Here is an 18,723-nt window from a genome sequence, read left to right on the forward strand (position 1 = left end):
AAACTTTGGGGTTTTGCTGGATTTATTTTTAACTTACAGGTATTGACCCTTTAACAACTGGGTTAAATTACACCAAGATAAAGATAATCTCCAGGTGGGAAGGAACAAATAAGGATGTGAGCTTTCAATGTTTCCTGCTTTGCCTCTTTAAAGTGCAGCCCAAACTGTGATCTATAGATCACTTTTCCTAATGGCTGATCCTGTTGAAATTTGAAAGTAGTACTACTTTCAAAGTAGTACTGCTTTCAAGTAGTACTTGAAAGTACTTGAAAGTACACCCTCAAGTTCAGAGCAAGGGCTTGTTGAATTCTGTTTGTACTTCCCTAATCATAGGTAGGCATCTGATAAATAGGAAATGAATCTTTACCCCCAAAGACTCCGTTCACTGAAGTTTTATCACAAATATGCACCAAAATACTTTGGATTCAAGAACCAAGTGCTCAAGTGACAAATTAAAAGCTGAGCTATAAATGGAAAAAAATGAGAGCAAGAGGGCATATGAACCATGCGATCTATTTGCCACTGCTGACCTCAAGATAAGTAGCCACCACTTCTTACAGGGCTCATGTAAAAACAAGCGTATGAAGAACTTAGACACAGAAGGTGGTTAACACTTTCTAAAGTGGCCCAAGGTGACAGTCTTTAGGTACCACTCCTGTGAAACGTGCACACACACACACAGGACTGCCCATCTGATCCCACGACTGAGGTAACAGGATTACTCACCGTACGAGGAAATTCCGTATGGCTGTCCCGGCTGTGGGTATGTGGCGTACGCTGTAGCTTGTTGCATTCCTGTGGTAAACTGTGTTTGCCCATATGCAGCCATAGTTTGTGAGGAAGGGGTAGGGAGAATATGTGGGTATGGTCTGCTATTTGTCAGAAATGACAGAAAATAGAAAGCCCATGCATTAGATGGAAACATGCAAGGTAACTGATTAACAACCATATCACAAATTGCAGTTAAAGACTGTCTCTTAAAGTATAACTTTCTAATCTAATTATACAAAGTACTGAAATACTTCAGTACCTCTTCTAGGTGACGCTCAAAATAAATTTGTGTAAACACACTGAAGTCTCTAGGAAATGCACTTTAGTTTAAATTAAGACGTAACACGTGGGCACAAAACATGACTTGAAATAAGGTAAAAGGCTACTAAGAAAAGTCATTTATTAAGAGAAAATACATCTTACTTGGAAGGATAAATCTGTGGTGGGGAGAACTGGTGAGTTGGTCTTGGGCTGAAGCTACTGCTCCCAATTGCTGGAAAAAAAAATGTACAATAATCATAGCAAAATACAAAATATGTCTACAGCTTCGATCTATTTTTGAACTACAGGAAGACCATATGAAATTGCAGATGTTCACCCTATTTGGCCTGAAAAAATCGACACTTTCATATGCTCAAGCTAAGAGAAAGTTAAAATATATTGAATGACCTATGGGAACTGATTAAATGATTTGAATTTTAAATTAACTCAAAGTAGTCACCGTCATCTGAAATACCTGTCAGCAGCAGTACACGAGTACAAGGCGTCCTGGCTACTGTTTGAAGGACCTGCTCAAAGAGGCGGAGGGAGGGTGAGTTTGCAGGGCTGGGCAGGACCCGAAAAGGTCACTTGGCCTATTGTGTGTGCTCAGAACACACACACCTGAGACTGGATTACAGAGAAATCCCTCCCCACCCCCCCCAACCCCCTGCTAATCTGCTCTCAGGTGAGTACAAATAGGGCCGAGCCTCATTTGCCTGCATTGATTTAGCAACATTTTTTTTAGTAAAAATGCATTCCTATAGCTCTCTTCAATTTCTCAAGTTGCAAGCTAAGCCTGTTTTTTCTTGCGCAGAGGCAGTGTTCCTGTGCCTTTCAGTTAAATGTGCTCAATTTCAGTTAATTCCGTAAAAAAGTTTTTTTGTTTAAAGATGTTATTCAAGCATTCAAGCAGAATTTCATCTCTTTAATCACAGACTTTATTCAGTAGGTCTCAGAAAATGCACTGAAGTCTATCAAACATTCTTTTACACTCATTCTGAACTAGAGCAAAAATCCATTTTTGTGAAGACATTAAAATTTATTTATTATAAATAGGGACTATCTCTTTTATGTGTATATTACACGTTTATGTTTATATATTTATGTATACACACAGCTATATGTGTTTCTATGTATTACATATAAATATATGTAAAATATATATAAAAGGACACCATATATATACACACACACACACACACACACACACACACATATTCCGCACCCCCCCGCCAGGCCCACAGACTCTTCCTATCCTCTACCTAGCTAAGATGCATATTCTTTGGGTACAATTATGAGATGTAATATGTTTATTTTCTTCTTCCACTAATAATCCTGGTGTTCAGAGGCTCTATTACTCATTAACTATACTGTGTATTAAAATCCTTCTATCAGGTTCCATGCACTCAAAGTTGTATACATCTTTCATGATGTCACATCAGTACATTTATACTTCTCAAATGTAATTTTCTGTTTGTGTTTGGGAGAAGAGTGATAGAGTTGGACCAGAATCTTAATCTATGAATAATCCTCTCCTTGTAAAGCAAGCAGGCCTAACCCAGCGACAGGAGAGTAGGTCTAGATGAGTACTACTCTTGCACGCAAGCTGCCAGACTTCTACCACGTGGCTCTCGGTTTGGCAGAACCAGGGTCCACATTGAAGCGAAGGCAGGCCAACTCAGCTGGTGTCCCCCCATCTGCGGGCACATGTTGAGTCACTGCTCTGTTCCAGGCACTGAGCAAGATGCCACAGATGCAAACATGCATAGACAAGTTCTGTCTGTCGCATGTGGGGAGACCGACACACAAACAGCCATGAGGGGATTAGGTGAATATTGCAGTTTATAGGAGGAAAGGATTAGTGAGAGAATACTTGGACAACAGGCCTGCCACTTGCCCAGGTCATCCGTGATGACAACCTTTCCTACTCCTCTCTGCTAAGCCTGCAAAGAGGCCAAGGGCAAAAGAGATTTATCCAGCAGAGTAGCTGGAGGAGTAATACCTTCCCTGGAAAATCACAGTTAAAAATAAGTTAAAAAAAAAAATGAAACAAGAACAAAAACCCAGTGCAACCCGATGATGGAAGCCATAGAAATCCCTTTTATGCTTTTCCACCTCTATCCCTGGGTTTTTCAAATTGTGAGTCAGGACCCATGAAAACATCATAAACTCAACTGCGCAGGTTACACCCAGCAATTTTGTTTTGTTTTGTTTTTTTACAAACAAACAGAATAACAGAATAGCATATATCAAGGTTATTACACAGGGTAAGGTGAGTTCCGTGAAGCTTTAAGATTATATGCATAGCATAGGTGTATACACATAGATCTGGGAGGCTGCCCAGTGTGGTAATTAAGCACAGGTTCTGGAATCAGAATTTAATTTCGGCTGACACTAAAGTTCCAGCTCCTGTGTTGTCTTGGTCAAGTTACCTGATACCTCTAAACCTTGCTACGTTCCCCTGTATGATGGCAATAATACTACCTACACCTCCCAGGATGGTTTGAGGACTAAATGGAATCGTTGACAAAGTGAATAGCACAATGTGTAGTGTTCATCAGCTCAGCTCTCCAGATTCCCACTATCTTTGCCCCCAAATTTGCCCTTCCTTCTGTACTTTTAATTCTACTCAATGGACAGCATCACCATCTGTCCAGCAAAATACTTAAAAGCAGGATTCTTTGTTCCCATTGTACCTATGGGGCATAAAAATTAAGTAACACGTCCAAGCAATCAAATGGTAAAGCTGGTATTTGACCCATGTCTGCCCGACTCTTTCCCTCAAAACATACTAGCTCCCGACCTCCTACACAGACTCTAGAAAAACCCTCAAATTCATCTCCTTCCCTCCACCCCCCATTTTCATGAGTCTCGAGTCCCCCATCCCAAATCCAGATATTGCCTGTTGAGCTGTCCCTCATCCTCCATCCCCAAGCCCCTGACCTGGCTCAGGTTCTCATTAGCTTCAGCCACGTTCCCTGTACGCCACCCGTCATCCATGGCCACCGCACACTACATCCATGGCCACCAAAGTGATCTTTCTTAGAAACTTCATGTCCATTCTCCAACTTACCATCTCTCAACTGTGCTCACATTATCCCTAGGAAAAATTCCAAATTTCTTGGCAGAGTACACAAAGGGATGTAAGCATCTACCCTCCCCTGGGTTTAGTAATCTGTAGCCTCCCTGGACTCGAGGATTGCCCATACATGCCATACATTTTCATGTTTGGCTCAGCGGCTCTTCATACCAGACCCTCTGCCTTGTGAGGCCGCCTTTCCCCTGCTTGACAAACACTTACTCCTCCACTGGGACTAAAACATCATTTTCCCTTTAGGATAATGTCTTCCTTCTCTGTACTTTCTTGGAGTGTTGTAAACATTGGCAATGTAGCACTTAACCACACTGCATTATAGTTAGCATGTGTAGTGTATAGGTGTTAGTTTCCTCTGCTAACCAGGAGCTTCTGGGGCCCAGGACCTCTTGCTCTCCTTTATGTGTGTGGTAAGTAATCAATAAACAATATTTGTTTAATTACAATGTGAGATTTAGGTCATAAGCAAAGGAGATTTTTTTTTTTAACCCCTGATGATATGAAGGGTGGTTAAATTATTTTAAGTCCTATGTAAACATATATAATAAACCTGATTTAGCTCTTCGGCAATATAATTGGGAGTGAATAGTATTCTTTATAAAATATATGTGAGTAAGAACCCATGATGCTGCCCAAATATCTTGCTACTAATTACCTAACTATGTGCCCCTAAAATGATCAAATATATAATGCCATATAATAAGCCATATCTTTTGGGATTTCCCTAAATCCAAATCTCTACAATTTTGTGTGGCCTAAAGTCAAAAATCTTCCAGCTCTTACCTCAAGTACTTCTTTTCCTAATTGCCTAAACACCTTTAACTTTTTAAGCAATAATTTAGGAATTCAGATTAATTTTCATTTCGTGAGACCAGAATAACCTAAAGCCAAAAAGGACGCTCCCAGATCATTCATCATTCATCAAGGTAAATAAAACGGTTATTTTACCATTAGTAAACTCCAAATTACATATGCCAGAGCCTTGGGAACATATGGGCAACTAATACCTCTCTGTTTTAGCACATTTGTTTCCTATTACTCCATTCTTTCTCTTATTGCTAACATAGAAGTTAAAGAAGTTCCCCAAATCTTGTAGTAGGGAGGGAGGGGAGGACCCAAGCTTGAGAATCTACTGAGAAGGTCAATAGAAATCCCCAAAATAGCAGGTTCTCAGTTCACTGCTCCCATCTCGTGAATATCAACATCACTCTGTTGGACAAGCAGGTCAAAAGCCTAAAAGTTTTAACTCTTCTCTTTCCATTTTCTCATAAATTCAGCCAGCTCTCCCTTCAGAATACGTCCTCTACCTGACAACTCACTGCTCTCATTTACCCCTCTGTTCCAATCACCAACGTGGTGGCCACCAGAGGATGGCAGTCGGGACAACCCCCCCCCCTCCCCCCCCGACCTTGCCTCCTTCCCGCTCTTCTCTACTCTTTTCTCCTAATGGAATCCTTACACATTCAAGTCCTGCCTCAGGGGCTCTTCTCAACACAGTCTTCTCTTTTCTGAGCCAGGGCAACACTGGTCTCCCTGTTTCTATTTATCCTCCTCTCCACTCTTCTCCCATAAAGCGTTTTCCACACAACAAACGGTGACCTCTTAAAAAAAATACAGATCATGTCACCACTGCCCCCAACTCCAAGCCCCATTATCCTCCTATTACATTTAAATGAACCCAAACTTAAAAATACATACATACATAAACCCAAACTTATTCCCTCACTTCACTGAGATCTCTGCTCGTATGCTCACCCCTCAGAGAGGCCTTCCCTCTACAAGAGACCTCCATCCACTCTTCACTACATTATTTGATCTGCTTTCACTTTTTTGGTAGCCTAGTTACTTACACTACCACTTACCTCTTTATTATCTTCCGTCCCACAGAATGAAAGCTCCATGAGGGCAGGGACCTGATCTACTTCATCACTGCTGTATTCCCACTGCCTAGAACACTGCCTCACATATAGTAGGAGCTCTATACAGAATTGTTGAATGATGAGTCAGACCCCAAAAGTTACATCTTTTTAGGAACAATTAAAAGACAGAAGTCCTATTTGTCATACACAATATTTTTTTTCTCCTCTAGAAGCATTCCTGTTCCTATTTCCAATTTTCAAATACCACCAGACATCAACATTGTATGATCAATATTATCAACTGGCACTTCCTGTAACAAATTAATAACAAATTTAGGCTTTGTGGAAATGGAAGAAATAGAAGGAAAAGACATTGTGAAATCCCTAAAAATATTATTTTCAACCCCAATTATTCTTAACATTTAGATCATTAAAATATTACTTTTCATTGGTAAACAATAAACGGACAGAACATAATTAAATTTTAAGAACATAATAAACAGCCTTGTAATTTTCAATTCAGCAACATGCCTTTGAAAATCAACTGCTTTCCTCCAGTCTCCCCATACCAGGATACCTGGTGATTTTCCTGGAAAAGAAGGAGCCTCACTGCCTCCTTAAGGCTTTAAGATGCTCAGATTCCTTGAAGGACAGAGGTGGAGACAGTTACTACCGATGTCAGAAAGGCTCTGTTTCCTCTTTATTCTTGCTGTCTGTTTCATCAAGACACCCAAAATGGTTGGGATGTGAATTTTTAAGCCATCATGCAGAAGCAGAGTAGTGACCAGAGGTGAAGACCATTTTGGAGTCAAATGCTTGGAGACTGCTTTCTCTTTCCCTTATAAGCCCTAAGTCCTGTTCACAGCTACTCCAGCAGGCCACGGCTTTTGCATCTTTACTCAAGGAAGACAGAAAGAAAGAAGGAACAAAAGAATTAAGGGAAAAGCTTTGTGTTTCCTATACCCGCACCTGACTCCCCAGCTCACTCTATCTCTCTCCACTATGCAACATGGAGAATCAATCTATGGAAAATAAGATCGCCCATAGCTTCAGTCCCCTCACCGAACTATCGTTCCACCTTCAGCTAAGCCTTTTTCCAAGGACCCTGCTTCTCCTGCATATCTTTTTCAAGTAGAGCCTACTCATGATCTCAGATTCCAGATATTACAGACACCTGAAAAACATAACCCCATTTCTGCTTCTTCAAAATTGTTGTTGCTTTGTTTTTTTCTCTCCCATAAAACCCTTCCTTCTCTAAGGTTTATGACAATTCTTTAACACTTTCATGAATGACCCACCTTCTAAACACTGTCTTGCATTTATCAAAACCTTTAGTATTTAACTGTGTCCCCTAACAAATCTCAATGTTATCTTGGGTTATGGGTCCATCACTTCTCTCCTTCTATCTAGGCCTCCACTCTGGCCTTCTACTCCAACCACCAAGCTCAAGACCGCATTGTGGACCGTTCTTTCCCCCCATTCCATAGTCTTGCACCACAACAGCATCAACCAATTCATTTGTTTACTTAACGAACATTTACTGACCAGCATCCACGTGCTCAAATCCATGATGGCCACCAGGACTGTAAGTGTGAACAAGCCAAACAAAATCTCTGTTCTCATAGCGCTATGGTTTAGCAGGAAGAAAGACAATGAAAAGTAATTTTAAAAGTAGTGATGAAGGCTGAGGAAGGGAAGTATGGAGGACTAACCACAGAAGCATATGGTAGAGGCATCACTAAGTTTTGAGATTAAGGGAAGAACATCCTCTCCTGTCAGAATTTTCTTTCCCTTATTCCCATCTAATCTGTTCTCCAACCTTATCATAGATGCAGGACCCCTGACATCCTTACCTTCTCTCAATTTGTTATTCCTTACCTTTTTTTAAATACTTCTCCCAGGAGGATACATGAATCATTTTTTTTTTTTAAACTCTTCTTACTGATACCCTCAATTCTCTTACTTCCATATTCTTCCATGCCTGACCTGGAAAATCCTTAACCCTGGATCAAGATAAGTACCTTTTGACCTGGGCAGCAACACCCTTGTAGACAAAAATTGCTCTATGATAAAGGCTCCACATTCATAGTTCTACCTTTGTTTCTCTGGCTCTACTGTCAACCTTCCTTTATATTCCAAGCGGCCTCAGGCTTCCCAATTCCTCGTGACATCTATTTCAATCTTCTCCATCTCTTCCAGCTCATAAGCCTATCACTATCCTCACTTTGAGTCACTTCAGAGGAAATGGTAGAAACCTTCATCCATCCAACCATTTATCCATCCATCCATCCACCCAGTAACTATCTAAGTGCCTAATAAGCACCAGATACTCTTTCAGGTGTCGAGGAAACAAATTAACAAAACAAGACAAATCTCTGCCATCACAAGCTTACATTTTGGTGGGGGTAAAACACCAATAATAAACCTAATATACAAGTAAATGATACAGTTTGCAAAAGGCTGTGTTATTGGGGGCAGGGAGGGTTGCATTTAGCATGTCAGAGAGGCTCGAACCCTACAGTGAGAGTTTTGCAACACTAAGTAGGATGGTCGGGGTGGCGGTGGGGGGTGCCTCGCAGAGAAGGGAGATGAGGGCCCAGACTAGAAGGTGGTGAGGGAGTCAGGCAGGTATACAGAGAGGTGCCCCAGGCAGAGGGACTGCCACTGCAAAGGTCCGGACTGGCAGCCTGTCCAGGATGTTGAAGGAATAGTGGGAAGGAGGCAATAGGTCTGATGGGGCTCGTGGCTACTGTAAGGACTCAGCATTTACTCCGAGATAGGCGGGAGCTACTGGAGGGTTTGGGCAGAGGCATCAGGCAGGAATTCCCTTAACATACTGACTCCTCCTTCACTTCAAACTCATCTGCATTCATTCCCAGTCCATCGTTCCCGATGTTTCTGTAGGAAAGTTATTCCTTTTCTAAGGCGATCCACTTCTGTTCAGGATTTAAGCCATTGCTGTCCCAGCAGGCACCTCCCTGCATCGATTATCCCCATTTTATCTATACCTTTAACCCCTACCTCTATAAAATTGGTGTTGGCAGCCAAAACCACCCTGACCTTCTAAATGCCATCCTCAACCCTATCTCCTGCTTTCTAATGGACTACCTTCTCTGCTCCTTTTACCACCTGTGTACTTGAAAGACGGTTTTCTCCTCCCTGTCTCCACTTCCTCACCTTGTTAGTTAAATCACCCATTTCCTCACGGCACTTTATGAGCACATGTATCTGCTAGGAACTGTATTGGAGACAACAGAACTGGGGCAGAGGGGCAAGTGGGCATGAGGGGAAGTAAAGCACCATCCACTGAAACTGCTGTAGGCTAAATCCACGGATGTTCCTCATTTAGATTTTATTTTGACATAACTTGACACTGCGGAAAAGTTGCAAAAATAGTAGAAAAACTTCCCAGATATCCTTTACCACAATTCTCTAAATGCTAACATCTTATTATATTAGCTTTATTCTCTAGTCTCTTTTTCCCTATAGATTTGTATATGTATACACATGTAGAGCTCACTCTTTTTGGAACTGCGGGTAAGATGTCCCTTAACTATTACTTCGATGTATATTTCTTAAGAACAAGGAATTCCTTAAACCACAGGTTTTCAATATCAGGAAGAATAGCGAAGCAATACTATTATCTAGAGATACTTAAAAAAAACTTATCTTTTCTCAGTATGTGACTTGGATAAACTTGCACTTCAAAATTACTCCTTTTAAAAGTATGACTGTTATACAAATACACTGTAAAACATTTTTGAAAAAAGGCAGAAGGAATAAAATTCAAATTATATTCCATCATCCAGAGAAAGACACCACTAATTTTTATACACATACACAAAGACAAATATGCATACATAAATGTTTAAAAACACATGGATTATACTGAGCATATTACTCTTTTGTAATCTGCTTTTCACTTGATATAGTTAACATTTGCTCATGCCATTAAGTTTTTTTCCAAACTATTTTTAATAGCTGTATACCAATCTATCACATAGACAGCGCTTCCTTGAAACCCTTCCTGCCTTTACTTCCAACTCACTCTCTTCCTTCTTTCCCGGTTGCAAACCTGCATTTTCATTTTATTCCCTGCCTGTCTCTCTATATTGGTCTTCCCTGGATTCTGTTTTCAACTGTTACAGCCCACTAGCTTTAACTCCCTGCACGTTCCCAAAATTTCCATTCCAGATCATTCCTGAGCTTCAACATCTTCGAGTGGATGCTGCCTCCCATTCAACATGCCTTTCCCTCTCAGTCATGCTCCTCTTGCATTCCAACACCTTAACCTGTCTCTCTGCCTCACTTAATCCCCTGTACTCACTGGTTACTATGCCATAAATTCGGCTTTGCAAATACACCTTAATCCACCATCTTTCCATAACATTGCCAGCACCTTATCTCAGGTCTTCATGATTTCTTGCCTAAATTCCTGCAAAAAGACTTTATCTGGTCTCTCTACTTCAGTTCTCCAGCCCCTCTTCCCTCCTGCTACAGCCAGGATTCCGTATGTGAATACAATCATGCAACCCCCTTCCTCTGATGCCTCCCACTGTACTCAGAATATAGTAAACATCATGTGGAACACAAATGCCTCTCTAGACTCTATCCTGACCCTGTCCGGCATGCCATCACCACTCACACTGTACACACCAGGAATGCTGAACCATTGGCAATTCCAAATCCCATGCCTCTGTGTCTTGGTCTCCTCCCATGAAATGTTCTATCTGTCCAACTTCCCCCTCCCCAGATCAACGTGTGCTTTATTCCTACTCATTTTTAAGGCTGAGTGCCGGCATCTCCTCCAGGAAACCTTTCCTTATCCCCCCATCCCAACCCGGTCTCTTTTGGGTTCCTTCCTGGGAAACCCTTCTTGGGGATCTTTGGCCTTCCCTCTGGAAATATCAAAGCACAATATGATGGTCTGGTATTTATTCACCCTACTAAGCCCCAAACCAGGGCCATTCTCATACACCTATTAATCCGTAATAGCACCAAGCACATTCTCTGGCATAAGTCAAATTCTAGTAAGTGTCTTATAAAAGAACTCATGGATATAACACCCTTTTGCTATTTCCTTATTGTTTCCATCTGTTATCATTAGTATAAGAGTTATGCATTTGTATTTCATGTTATGTAATACGTATAATTCCTTTTAGTTGTGGTGTGTATTAAATAAGTGATCCTGAGAGCTGGAGTAAGTCAATTACAAATTTATGTAAGTATAGCATTTCCATTTAAGAGGTTTGATAAACACAGCAGATTTATGAAAAGGGTTAAAAAATTTAAGAATTATATATGATAGAAATAACTTTTTTTTATTGAAATAGTCCAAGCTGGGTAATTTGGCAAATATATAATCACAACCTCACCGTTACTTTATTACAACAATGGCTTTCTTATCAGTAATTTCATTAGCAAAGACATGAAACTTGGATATTTTGTTTGTTGGAGACAAACTTTGTTAATGTGAAAGAGATCAAAACTAACTTAAGGACCGAAAGCTGCCTTATAAAGTCTAATTTAGATCTCTAGTTGACATGACAGTTACTTAGGAGGATGGTTTGGTTAAGTCTGCTTAAAGAGTATCAGAAGCCAAATTTTGCCTACCTAAATGTGCATAATTGGAAAAAAAATCATACAAATGAGAGAAAAAGGGCAGGAGTCATTAACATAATAAAGCAATAATGGCTTTATTATAAATATTGTAAACAATCCATTGTAGCAAGCTATCCCTCAAAAGAAACACTTTAAAAGTAGTTAAATTCATTACCTTACATATTGTTTATTAACAAATAATTTAACTCTTAAAATTTCTATGATGAGGATGCGAGAGTATTTCCTTGGTTATGTAGCCATTTAGCCAAACAGAGCCCAAAGGGTAGAATAAAAAGACTTGAAGTAGGAAATAACGCTGGTAGGTTTTCATCATGGTCAAGGGACAGGTGCAGACACAACTGCGTGCGTTTTTATTAAGCCTAATAAGTTTAGGAGGAAGAAAAATGAAAAAAAAACCACTTTTGATTTTATCTCCTTTATAGGATATCAACATTTTCAGCAAATAATTCATAACACTGGATAAAAACAACATAATTGCAGGTACAGGACTCTGAGTAAAGCTATAGTACAATTTTATACTACAAACATACATGCATATAACCACAGAGAAATACTTGCATATATAAATAAACTAAGAAAAACCATGCTTTGTATTAATGTGAAAGTCTAATATTTATTCCTTACCTGAACCTGAGAAATTGTCTAAAGACCCGTCTGCTGTTGTTGAAACTATTTCACTGCTGCTCATTGGCTCTGTTTTAACTACAAAAATAAACAACATATATGATATATCCAATTAATAGTTATCTGTAAAGGCATGGTAGAGAAGCTATATTCAAAATAGTCACATGAAAATCATTTTAAAAAACAGTCTTTTAGTATGTGAATATAATTCAGATTAATACTTGTAATAGAATTTTTAAAAAGACATACACATTAACTATTTAATCCCTAAGGAAACGATCCATTGTAACAAGCTATCCTTCAAAAGAAACACTTTAAAAGTAGTTAAATTCATTACCTTACATATTAATTGAATTGCTTATTAACAAATAATTTAACTCTTAAAATTTCTATGATGAGGATGTGAGAGTATTTCCTTGGTTATGTAGCCATTTAGCCAAACAGAGCCAAAGGGGTAGAATAAAAAGACTTGAAGTAGGAAATAACGCTGGTAGGTTTTCATCACGCTCAGGGACAGGCACAGACACAACTGGGTGCATGCGCACGTGCAGACACACGCACGCTCTCTTGGTTATCCAATATGGCTGAAAAACAGAGTACTCAATTTAATGGATCATTATTACCACTCGGCCATATCTGGCTGCCAATATGTCAATATCTGATGTACACTTAGTACAAAACCACACTAAGTGTAAATGAAGCAGAAATTAAGTTTTTCATTCCAAAATAAAACCAATAGATAGTTTGTGGAAAACATTTTGATCTTTAGTAAAGTCCTTTGTGGCTGTACAATAAAAACATTCAAATTTATGCTGTAGATTCATGATAGCAACCCAATCCATTGATACAGTGATGGTATTATTGACCCCTATTAAGCAGATAAGCCAGACCACCTCAGAACGTTTGCCTTTTTCCCTAGACTTAGGTGTTTTGTTTTGTTTTGTTTTGTTTTAATGAAGAGATAGCATTATTGTTCTTAGAAACAACTGGTGAAGTGCTATCATTGGAATTTGTGGACCACTTTGTAGAAGTTATACATCCCTACTAATGGGTTTTCAGAAAGAATGCAATAATATCTCAGAGGCTACTTAAAAATCAGTAACATGTTTTCCAAAATAAAGGTCCTACCAAGAGAATATTTGGGGTGGCTTCTCTCACAAGTAAATACATTCTGAAATGGGAAAGAAGGATGGAGAAAATGCAGCTTTTCCTTCTCTCAACATTGCCAATCTCTTATAAATATCAGGCAAAGAACAGATTCACCCTCCTTGACCTTTGAATCTTTTACTAATGCATAATGAGTTTTCAAATAGACATTATAAATAGTTGCAGCAGATAGTCACTTCCAAAAAATTAATTATTTAAACTGCTTCTAAACAAAGTTGAAAATAAAGCCAGTGAGTCTAATGGGAATCACTCCAAGTGATTGTTTTAATGTAGACCAAACAATAGTGTAACTGAAGTTTTCACTTTCCACCAGTTGTTTGGGGTTAGAAGTCTCAGCTCATGCTAATAAATTCTGACATAAGCCTGTATTTCCCTTTGCTTTTCACACCTCCAGGCAATCTAATGATCTTGCTCTTCATAACCATTATACTGCCATAGATGGCGGAAAGCGGGTCCTCCACTGCTGGTGCACAGCTCCCAAGTGTCCTACCCAGTTGTCCACATCCTATCCACCCTTCCTGAAAGAACTCATAAATGCCCTGTACCTATAAAGCAATAGCTCTATTTTACTCTGTACTAGACAGATTACCACAGGGATCTGAACTCAGAATCAAAGAGCATACGTTGATCAAAGATGAGAATCAGGCTCAAGGAGAAGAAGTCATGTAAAGTGCCTACTATTGTCAGACTATAGACATTATGATTAATCCTTTTAAATCATTCTCCAAGTAGGTCTCAGAGTACAACTCACAAACTCCCTAGTTGGGTACTGTCTTCTTGTTTTACATGCAAAAATGGAAACCAAAGGGATTAGCAAAATTGCCCAAAGTCACAAGTGGCAGAAATGGGAATTAATTTTGGATGTTTTCAATTCTACGTCTTGAAGAAATGACAATACGTGGCACTTCCCAATAATTAGCACTACTCTACAACAGAGCGAGGAACCTGAGGCACAGTGCCACACACTGTGGATACAGAAGGAAGTAAAACCCCAGCAGTCCACACCCTCCTCTAGAGTGTTAACACTTCCAGGCTAGTGCACTCACAGGATGATCTCAAGTAGAACCTCCACGTCCACTTGCTTGAGAAAATGATGAAGAAGAAATTTTCCAGGGTACAAGATATTAGCCCAGATTACTTCCAAGTCTTTGCCAAATCTAAGATCTATGATTCTGTAGATTGGACTATAAAATTACTTGGTGAAAGCTTGACTATTCCAAAACCACTCCTACTCTTGTACCCCGCCCCCCCCTCCCCGGAGACTTACTCTAGCTATTCTCCATATTATTAGCTCAATCGAATATAGCTTTCACTCCCAGGAGACATATTCAATTGTACTTGAAATTCCATTAAAAGTAGGAAGGGAAGGAAGAGGATAATTTTTCTTTTAGGTCCCAAGTACATTGCCTTTTGCCATTGTTCAAATATACCCATCTATACTCTAAGGAATAAAGACTCCCGTTTCCTAATGAATCCAATTTTTTAAAAGACTGAGCAAAGGAGTTGGGGGGGGGATTGTGGAGATTAAAGAGGCAAAGGAGAGTTTCTGAATATTTTTAGAGATGAGTAGGTCCTTAAAGTATCGGATGGAAGACTGAAGACTTAGAGGGTAAAGAGAAATTCTTGAGTGGGGGCAAAGGAGAATAAAAGTTGCTGTTTTCTAATAGACTGAAATCCTGTAATGAAAGAAAAAGTACAGTGGAGATGAAAGAATTGTACAGTTATTTATTTATTTATTAAAGAGGATACACATAAAGTAACTGCCAGGATATTCATGATTTTATCAGGTACTAGAATTGAATACTTTGATCACCAGGGACCTGATGCTAAAGAAACTGGAGATTTATTGTGATGTAAAATAGTTTGAGTGAAAGCCAAATGAGGGGAGACCACTTCTGGTGTCGTTGCCAAGCATACACCCACCAGAAAGTTAAAAAGACAAGACTGATCTCCAGCCACCAAACTATCCATCTTCACTACCACTATCACATTTATAAATATGCCATAGATGATATCATAGAGCACCTCTCCAAGGCTTCCAGTTTAAAACACCACATCCTGAATTTTTTTTTTCCAGTCTTTAGAGATTTAAGGTACTGTCACATCTGAGAACAATGATCCCATCTAAGACACTTATCTGAAAAGAAAACTCCATGAAGCATCTGTTCTCTTCTAAATAACTAAACAATTCTCGGGGCCCCTGGGTGGCTCAGTTAAGCAGCCAACTCTTGCTTTCAACTCAGGTCATGATCTCGAGAGTCCTGGGATCCAGCCCCGCGTCAGGCTCGACACTCAGCAGGGAGTCTACTTGAGGATTCTCTTCCTCTCCTTCTGCCCCTCCACCCATCTGTGCGCATGCTCTTTCTCTCTCTCTTTTGCTTGCTCTAAAATAAATAAATAAATCTTCAAAAATAAATAAATAACTGTACAATTCTTTCATCTCCACTGTACTTTTTCTTTCATTACAGGATTTCAGTCTATTAGAAAACAGCAACTTTTATTCTCCTTTGCCCCCACTCAAGAATTTCTCTTTACCCTCTAAGTCTTCAGTCTTCCATCTGATATTTTAAGGACCTCCTCATCTCTAAAAATAATCAGAAACTCTCCTTTGCCTCTTTAATCTCCACAATTCCCCCCAACTCCTTTGCTCAGCCATGTACTCTAGGCCCGCACTATACAGGGCAACTTGCTACCCTCCAGGGATGCCACAAACTCCCATCTATCAACACCTTTGAACCTTGGTTCTGGAGTCAAAGACTCCAGTTATCCGCTATATGACTTTATAAAAGTTATTTGATCTCTGACCTTAATTATCTCATGTACAATTTTTTTTAAATGATAGCTAGATTACAGGAATGCAGGAAGGATTTGTAAAAATTTATACAAAGTACCTGGTATAAAGTAGGAGTGGAAACTATATCTATCATCATCATTACTAGTAGCAGGATTCTGCTACACTGAATGCCTTTCTCCTGGGGAGTAGTACCAGAGAGCAATATCAAATAAAGATTGTTAGAAGTACCAGCTTTGGAATTATCAATTGAATTTCAATCTAGCTTTGCTATTCACAGCACAAATCTGGGAAAGTTACTCAATTTCTGTGTGTCTCAGCTTACTCATCTATTAAATGGGGATAACATACTCATGCAAGGATAAAAAAAAAAAAAAAAGAAGAGGAATGCTCAGAAATCACTGAGCACTGTCCAGTGGTTTACAAATCATTAGCCCAGTCCAAAGGCCATACTTTATTACTTTTATCATCATAGGTCTCTTTAAGAGAAATTGAAGTCTTATGGGATAAAATCTATTATAAACTTTACATTAAAGTTAAACTTGTCCTTCGAAAAGTAAATTAAAAATATAAAGTCAAGCGACTTACCTACGATCTAACATGAGGCCATTTTACTCAGGACAGCCAATATCAAATCAAGATAACTTGAACGTAACTTAAGAACACAGGATTAATCATGATTATGTAAGAAAACTATAATTATACGGTAGTCCCCCTTCATCTGTGGAAGATATGTTCCAAGTCCCCCAGTGAATGCCTGAAACCATGGATAGTACCAAAGCTTACACGTACTATGCTTTTTCCTATACGTACACACCTATGATAAAGTTTAATTTATAAATTAGGCACAGTAAGATTAGCAACAACAGAAAAATTATACTGTAATAAAAGTTATGTGAATATGGTCTCTCAAAATATTTTATTGTACTGAACTCACCCTCCTTCTGATGATGTGGGATGATCAAATGCCTACAGGATGAGATGAAGTGAGGTAAAGAATGTAGGCACTGTGACATAGTGTTTGGCTCTTATTGACCTTCTGACGATACGTCAGAAGGAGGACTATCTACTTCTAGACTGCAGTTGACTAGAACCATGGAAAGCAAAATGGCAGATAAGGGAGTACTACTGTACTTCTGTCACTACAATCTGTGTATACTCCATCTGAAGATACAGGATAGCAGGAGGGTCATGATGTACATGGCAAGTGAGACTGAGGATCCCAGGAGAAAATGTGGGCCTCTCTCTCTAGTACTGTGTAGGGGGAATATACTGTAACTGGCCCACGGAAAAGATAAGTCGGTATTCCTTCACCATAAATTGAAGTGGAGACATATCTATCAGGCCATTGGAGCTTGGTGACATTAGCTCTCAAGATCATCCAACTAACCCATTACAGTATAACTCTGCTCATCAAGCAACTTCTGGTTGCACTTTAAATGTTGTAGTCATATAAACAGCCTCCAGAAAGATGATGGGCTGATCAGAGGAGACACGTGTTAAATCCATTTGGTTAATTTTTTACCATGAATTAAGAGAGCAATTAAAGGGAGTTCACTATCAAAGGACAGCTCTGCCTGCTGGAGTAGAAGCCAGCCTTTGTGTTATGAAGAATCGGCCCAGAATTGCACAGTAAAGGCATTAGCCCAGGTGAACAGCAGATCCTACCCCAGGAGAATCTAAGCTTATTTTGTAACTTTTTTTTCAAACTATAATAGCACAGCTTGTCTTTGCTTGACATACACTTGGTCTTCCTTTCTATTTTGTTTCCTACTATAATGATCAAGAGCATCAAAAATCCAGTCCTTCATCTCTTATATCTCAATGAGATTTGCCTTCATTCCATTCTGGTTATTAAATGATTCAGCTACACCACTGCCTAGAATTGTATGACCTCCAAGAAATGTCACCTTTTATTTTTTTCATTTGCTCACTTATACTAGACTTGCTCATCAAAACATCGTGTCTTTCCAACTTCACTGGCCCAGTCTGGAAACCCAGCGCTTCCACTTTAGAGTCCTGGGTCATCTCGTTTTCCAAGCATCTTTTATGCCAGGCTCTAATCCTAGCACTGGCAAGCCCTTGCTGTTCACTCTTCAACTGCTGTTCTGGATGGCTGAGCATGGGCGAGGAGGCCACAATATGCATGCTGACCAAATTTGTTAAAATTTATGCTTTCCATGTTCTTGTGAGTCATCTTGTTGCTTGACAATCTCCCTTTTCCATTTCTTGTACCTGAGACAGTTTCTATGGAGTCTTTTCCACTTTCCTCAAGCCCCCAGTCCTCACCTCATTCCCCATTCTCTTCAGCACATGCCCTAACCAACATTTCATAAAGAATGTTGAAGGTAGGGTGCCTGGGTGGCTCAGTTGGTTAAGCGACTGCCTTCGGCTCAGGTCATGATCCTGGAGTCTCAGGATCGAGTCCCGCATCGGGCTCCCTGCTCAGCGGGGAGTCTGCTTCTCCCTCTGACCCCCTTCCCTCTCGTGCTCTCTCTCTATCTCATTCTCTCTCTCAAATAAATAAATAAAAT

General features: G+C 39.6%; 1 protein-coding gene across 5 annotated transcripts in view; it reads right to left on the reverse strand.

Annotated features, from left to right (window-relative positions):
- EYA1 (EYA transcriptional coactivator and phosphatase 1) overlaps positions 1–18,723 on the reverse strand; it is a 357,490-nt gene that overhangs the window by 127,088 nt on the left and 211,679 nt on the right. For all 5 annotated transcript variants that reach the window (XM_073892885.1, XM_073892887.1, XM_073892886.1 and 2 more), the window contains 3 exons: positions 12,232–12,309; positions 1,195–1,264; positions 727–872 (listed from right to left, as the gene is read on the reverse strand). In XM_073892885.1, the coding sequence (XP_073748986.1) occupies positions 727–872; positions 1,195–1,264; positions 12,232–12,309 (294 nt within the window). The remainder of the gene's footprint in view (positions 1–726; positions 873–1,194; positions 1,265–12,231; positions 12,310–18,723) is intronic.

This window comes from Callorhinus ursinus, unplaced genomic scaffold, assembly GCF_003265705.2.
Source record: "Callorhinus ursinus isolate GAN/ISIS: 27379988/994484 unplaced genomic scaffold, GSC_fseal_2.0 scaffold5, whole genome shotgun sequence".
In the NCBI taxonomy this organism is placed as follows: domain Eukaryota; kingdom Metazoa; phylum Chordata; class Mammalia; order Carnivora; family Otariidae; genus Callorhinus; species Callorhinus ursinus.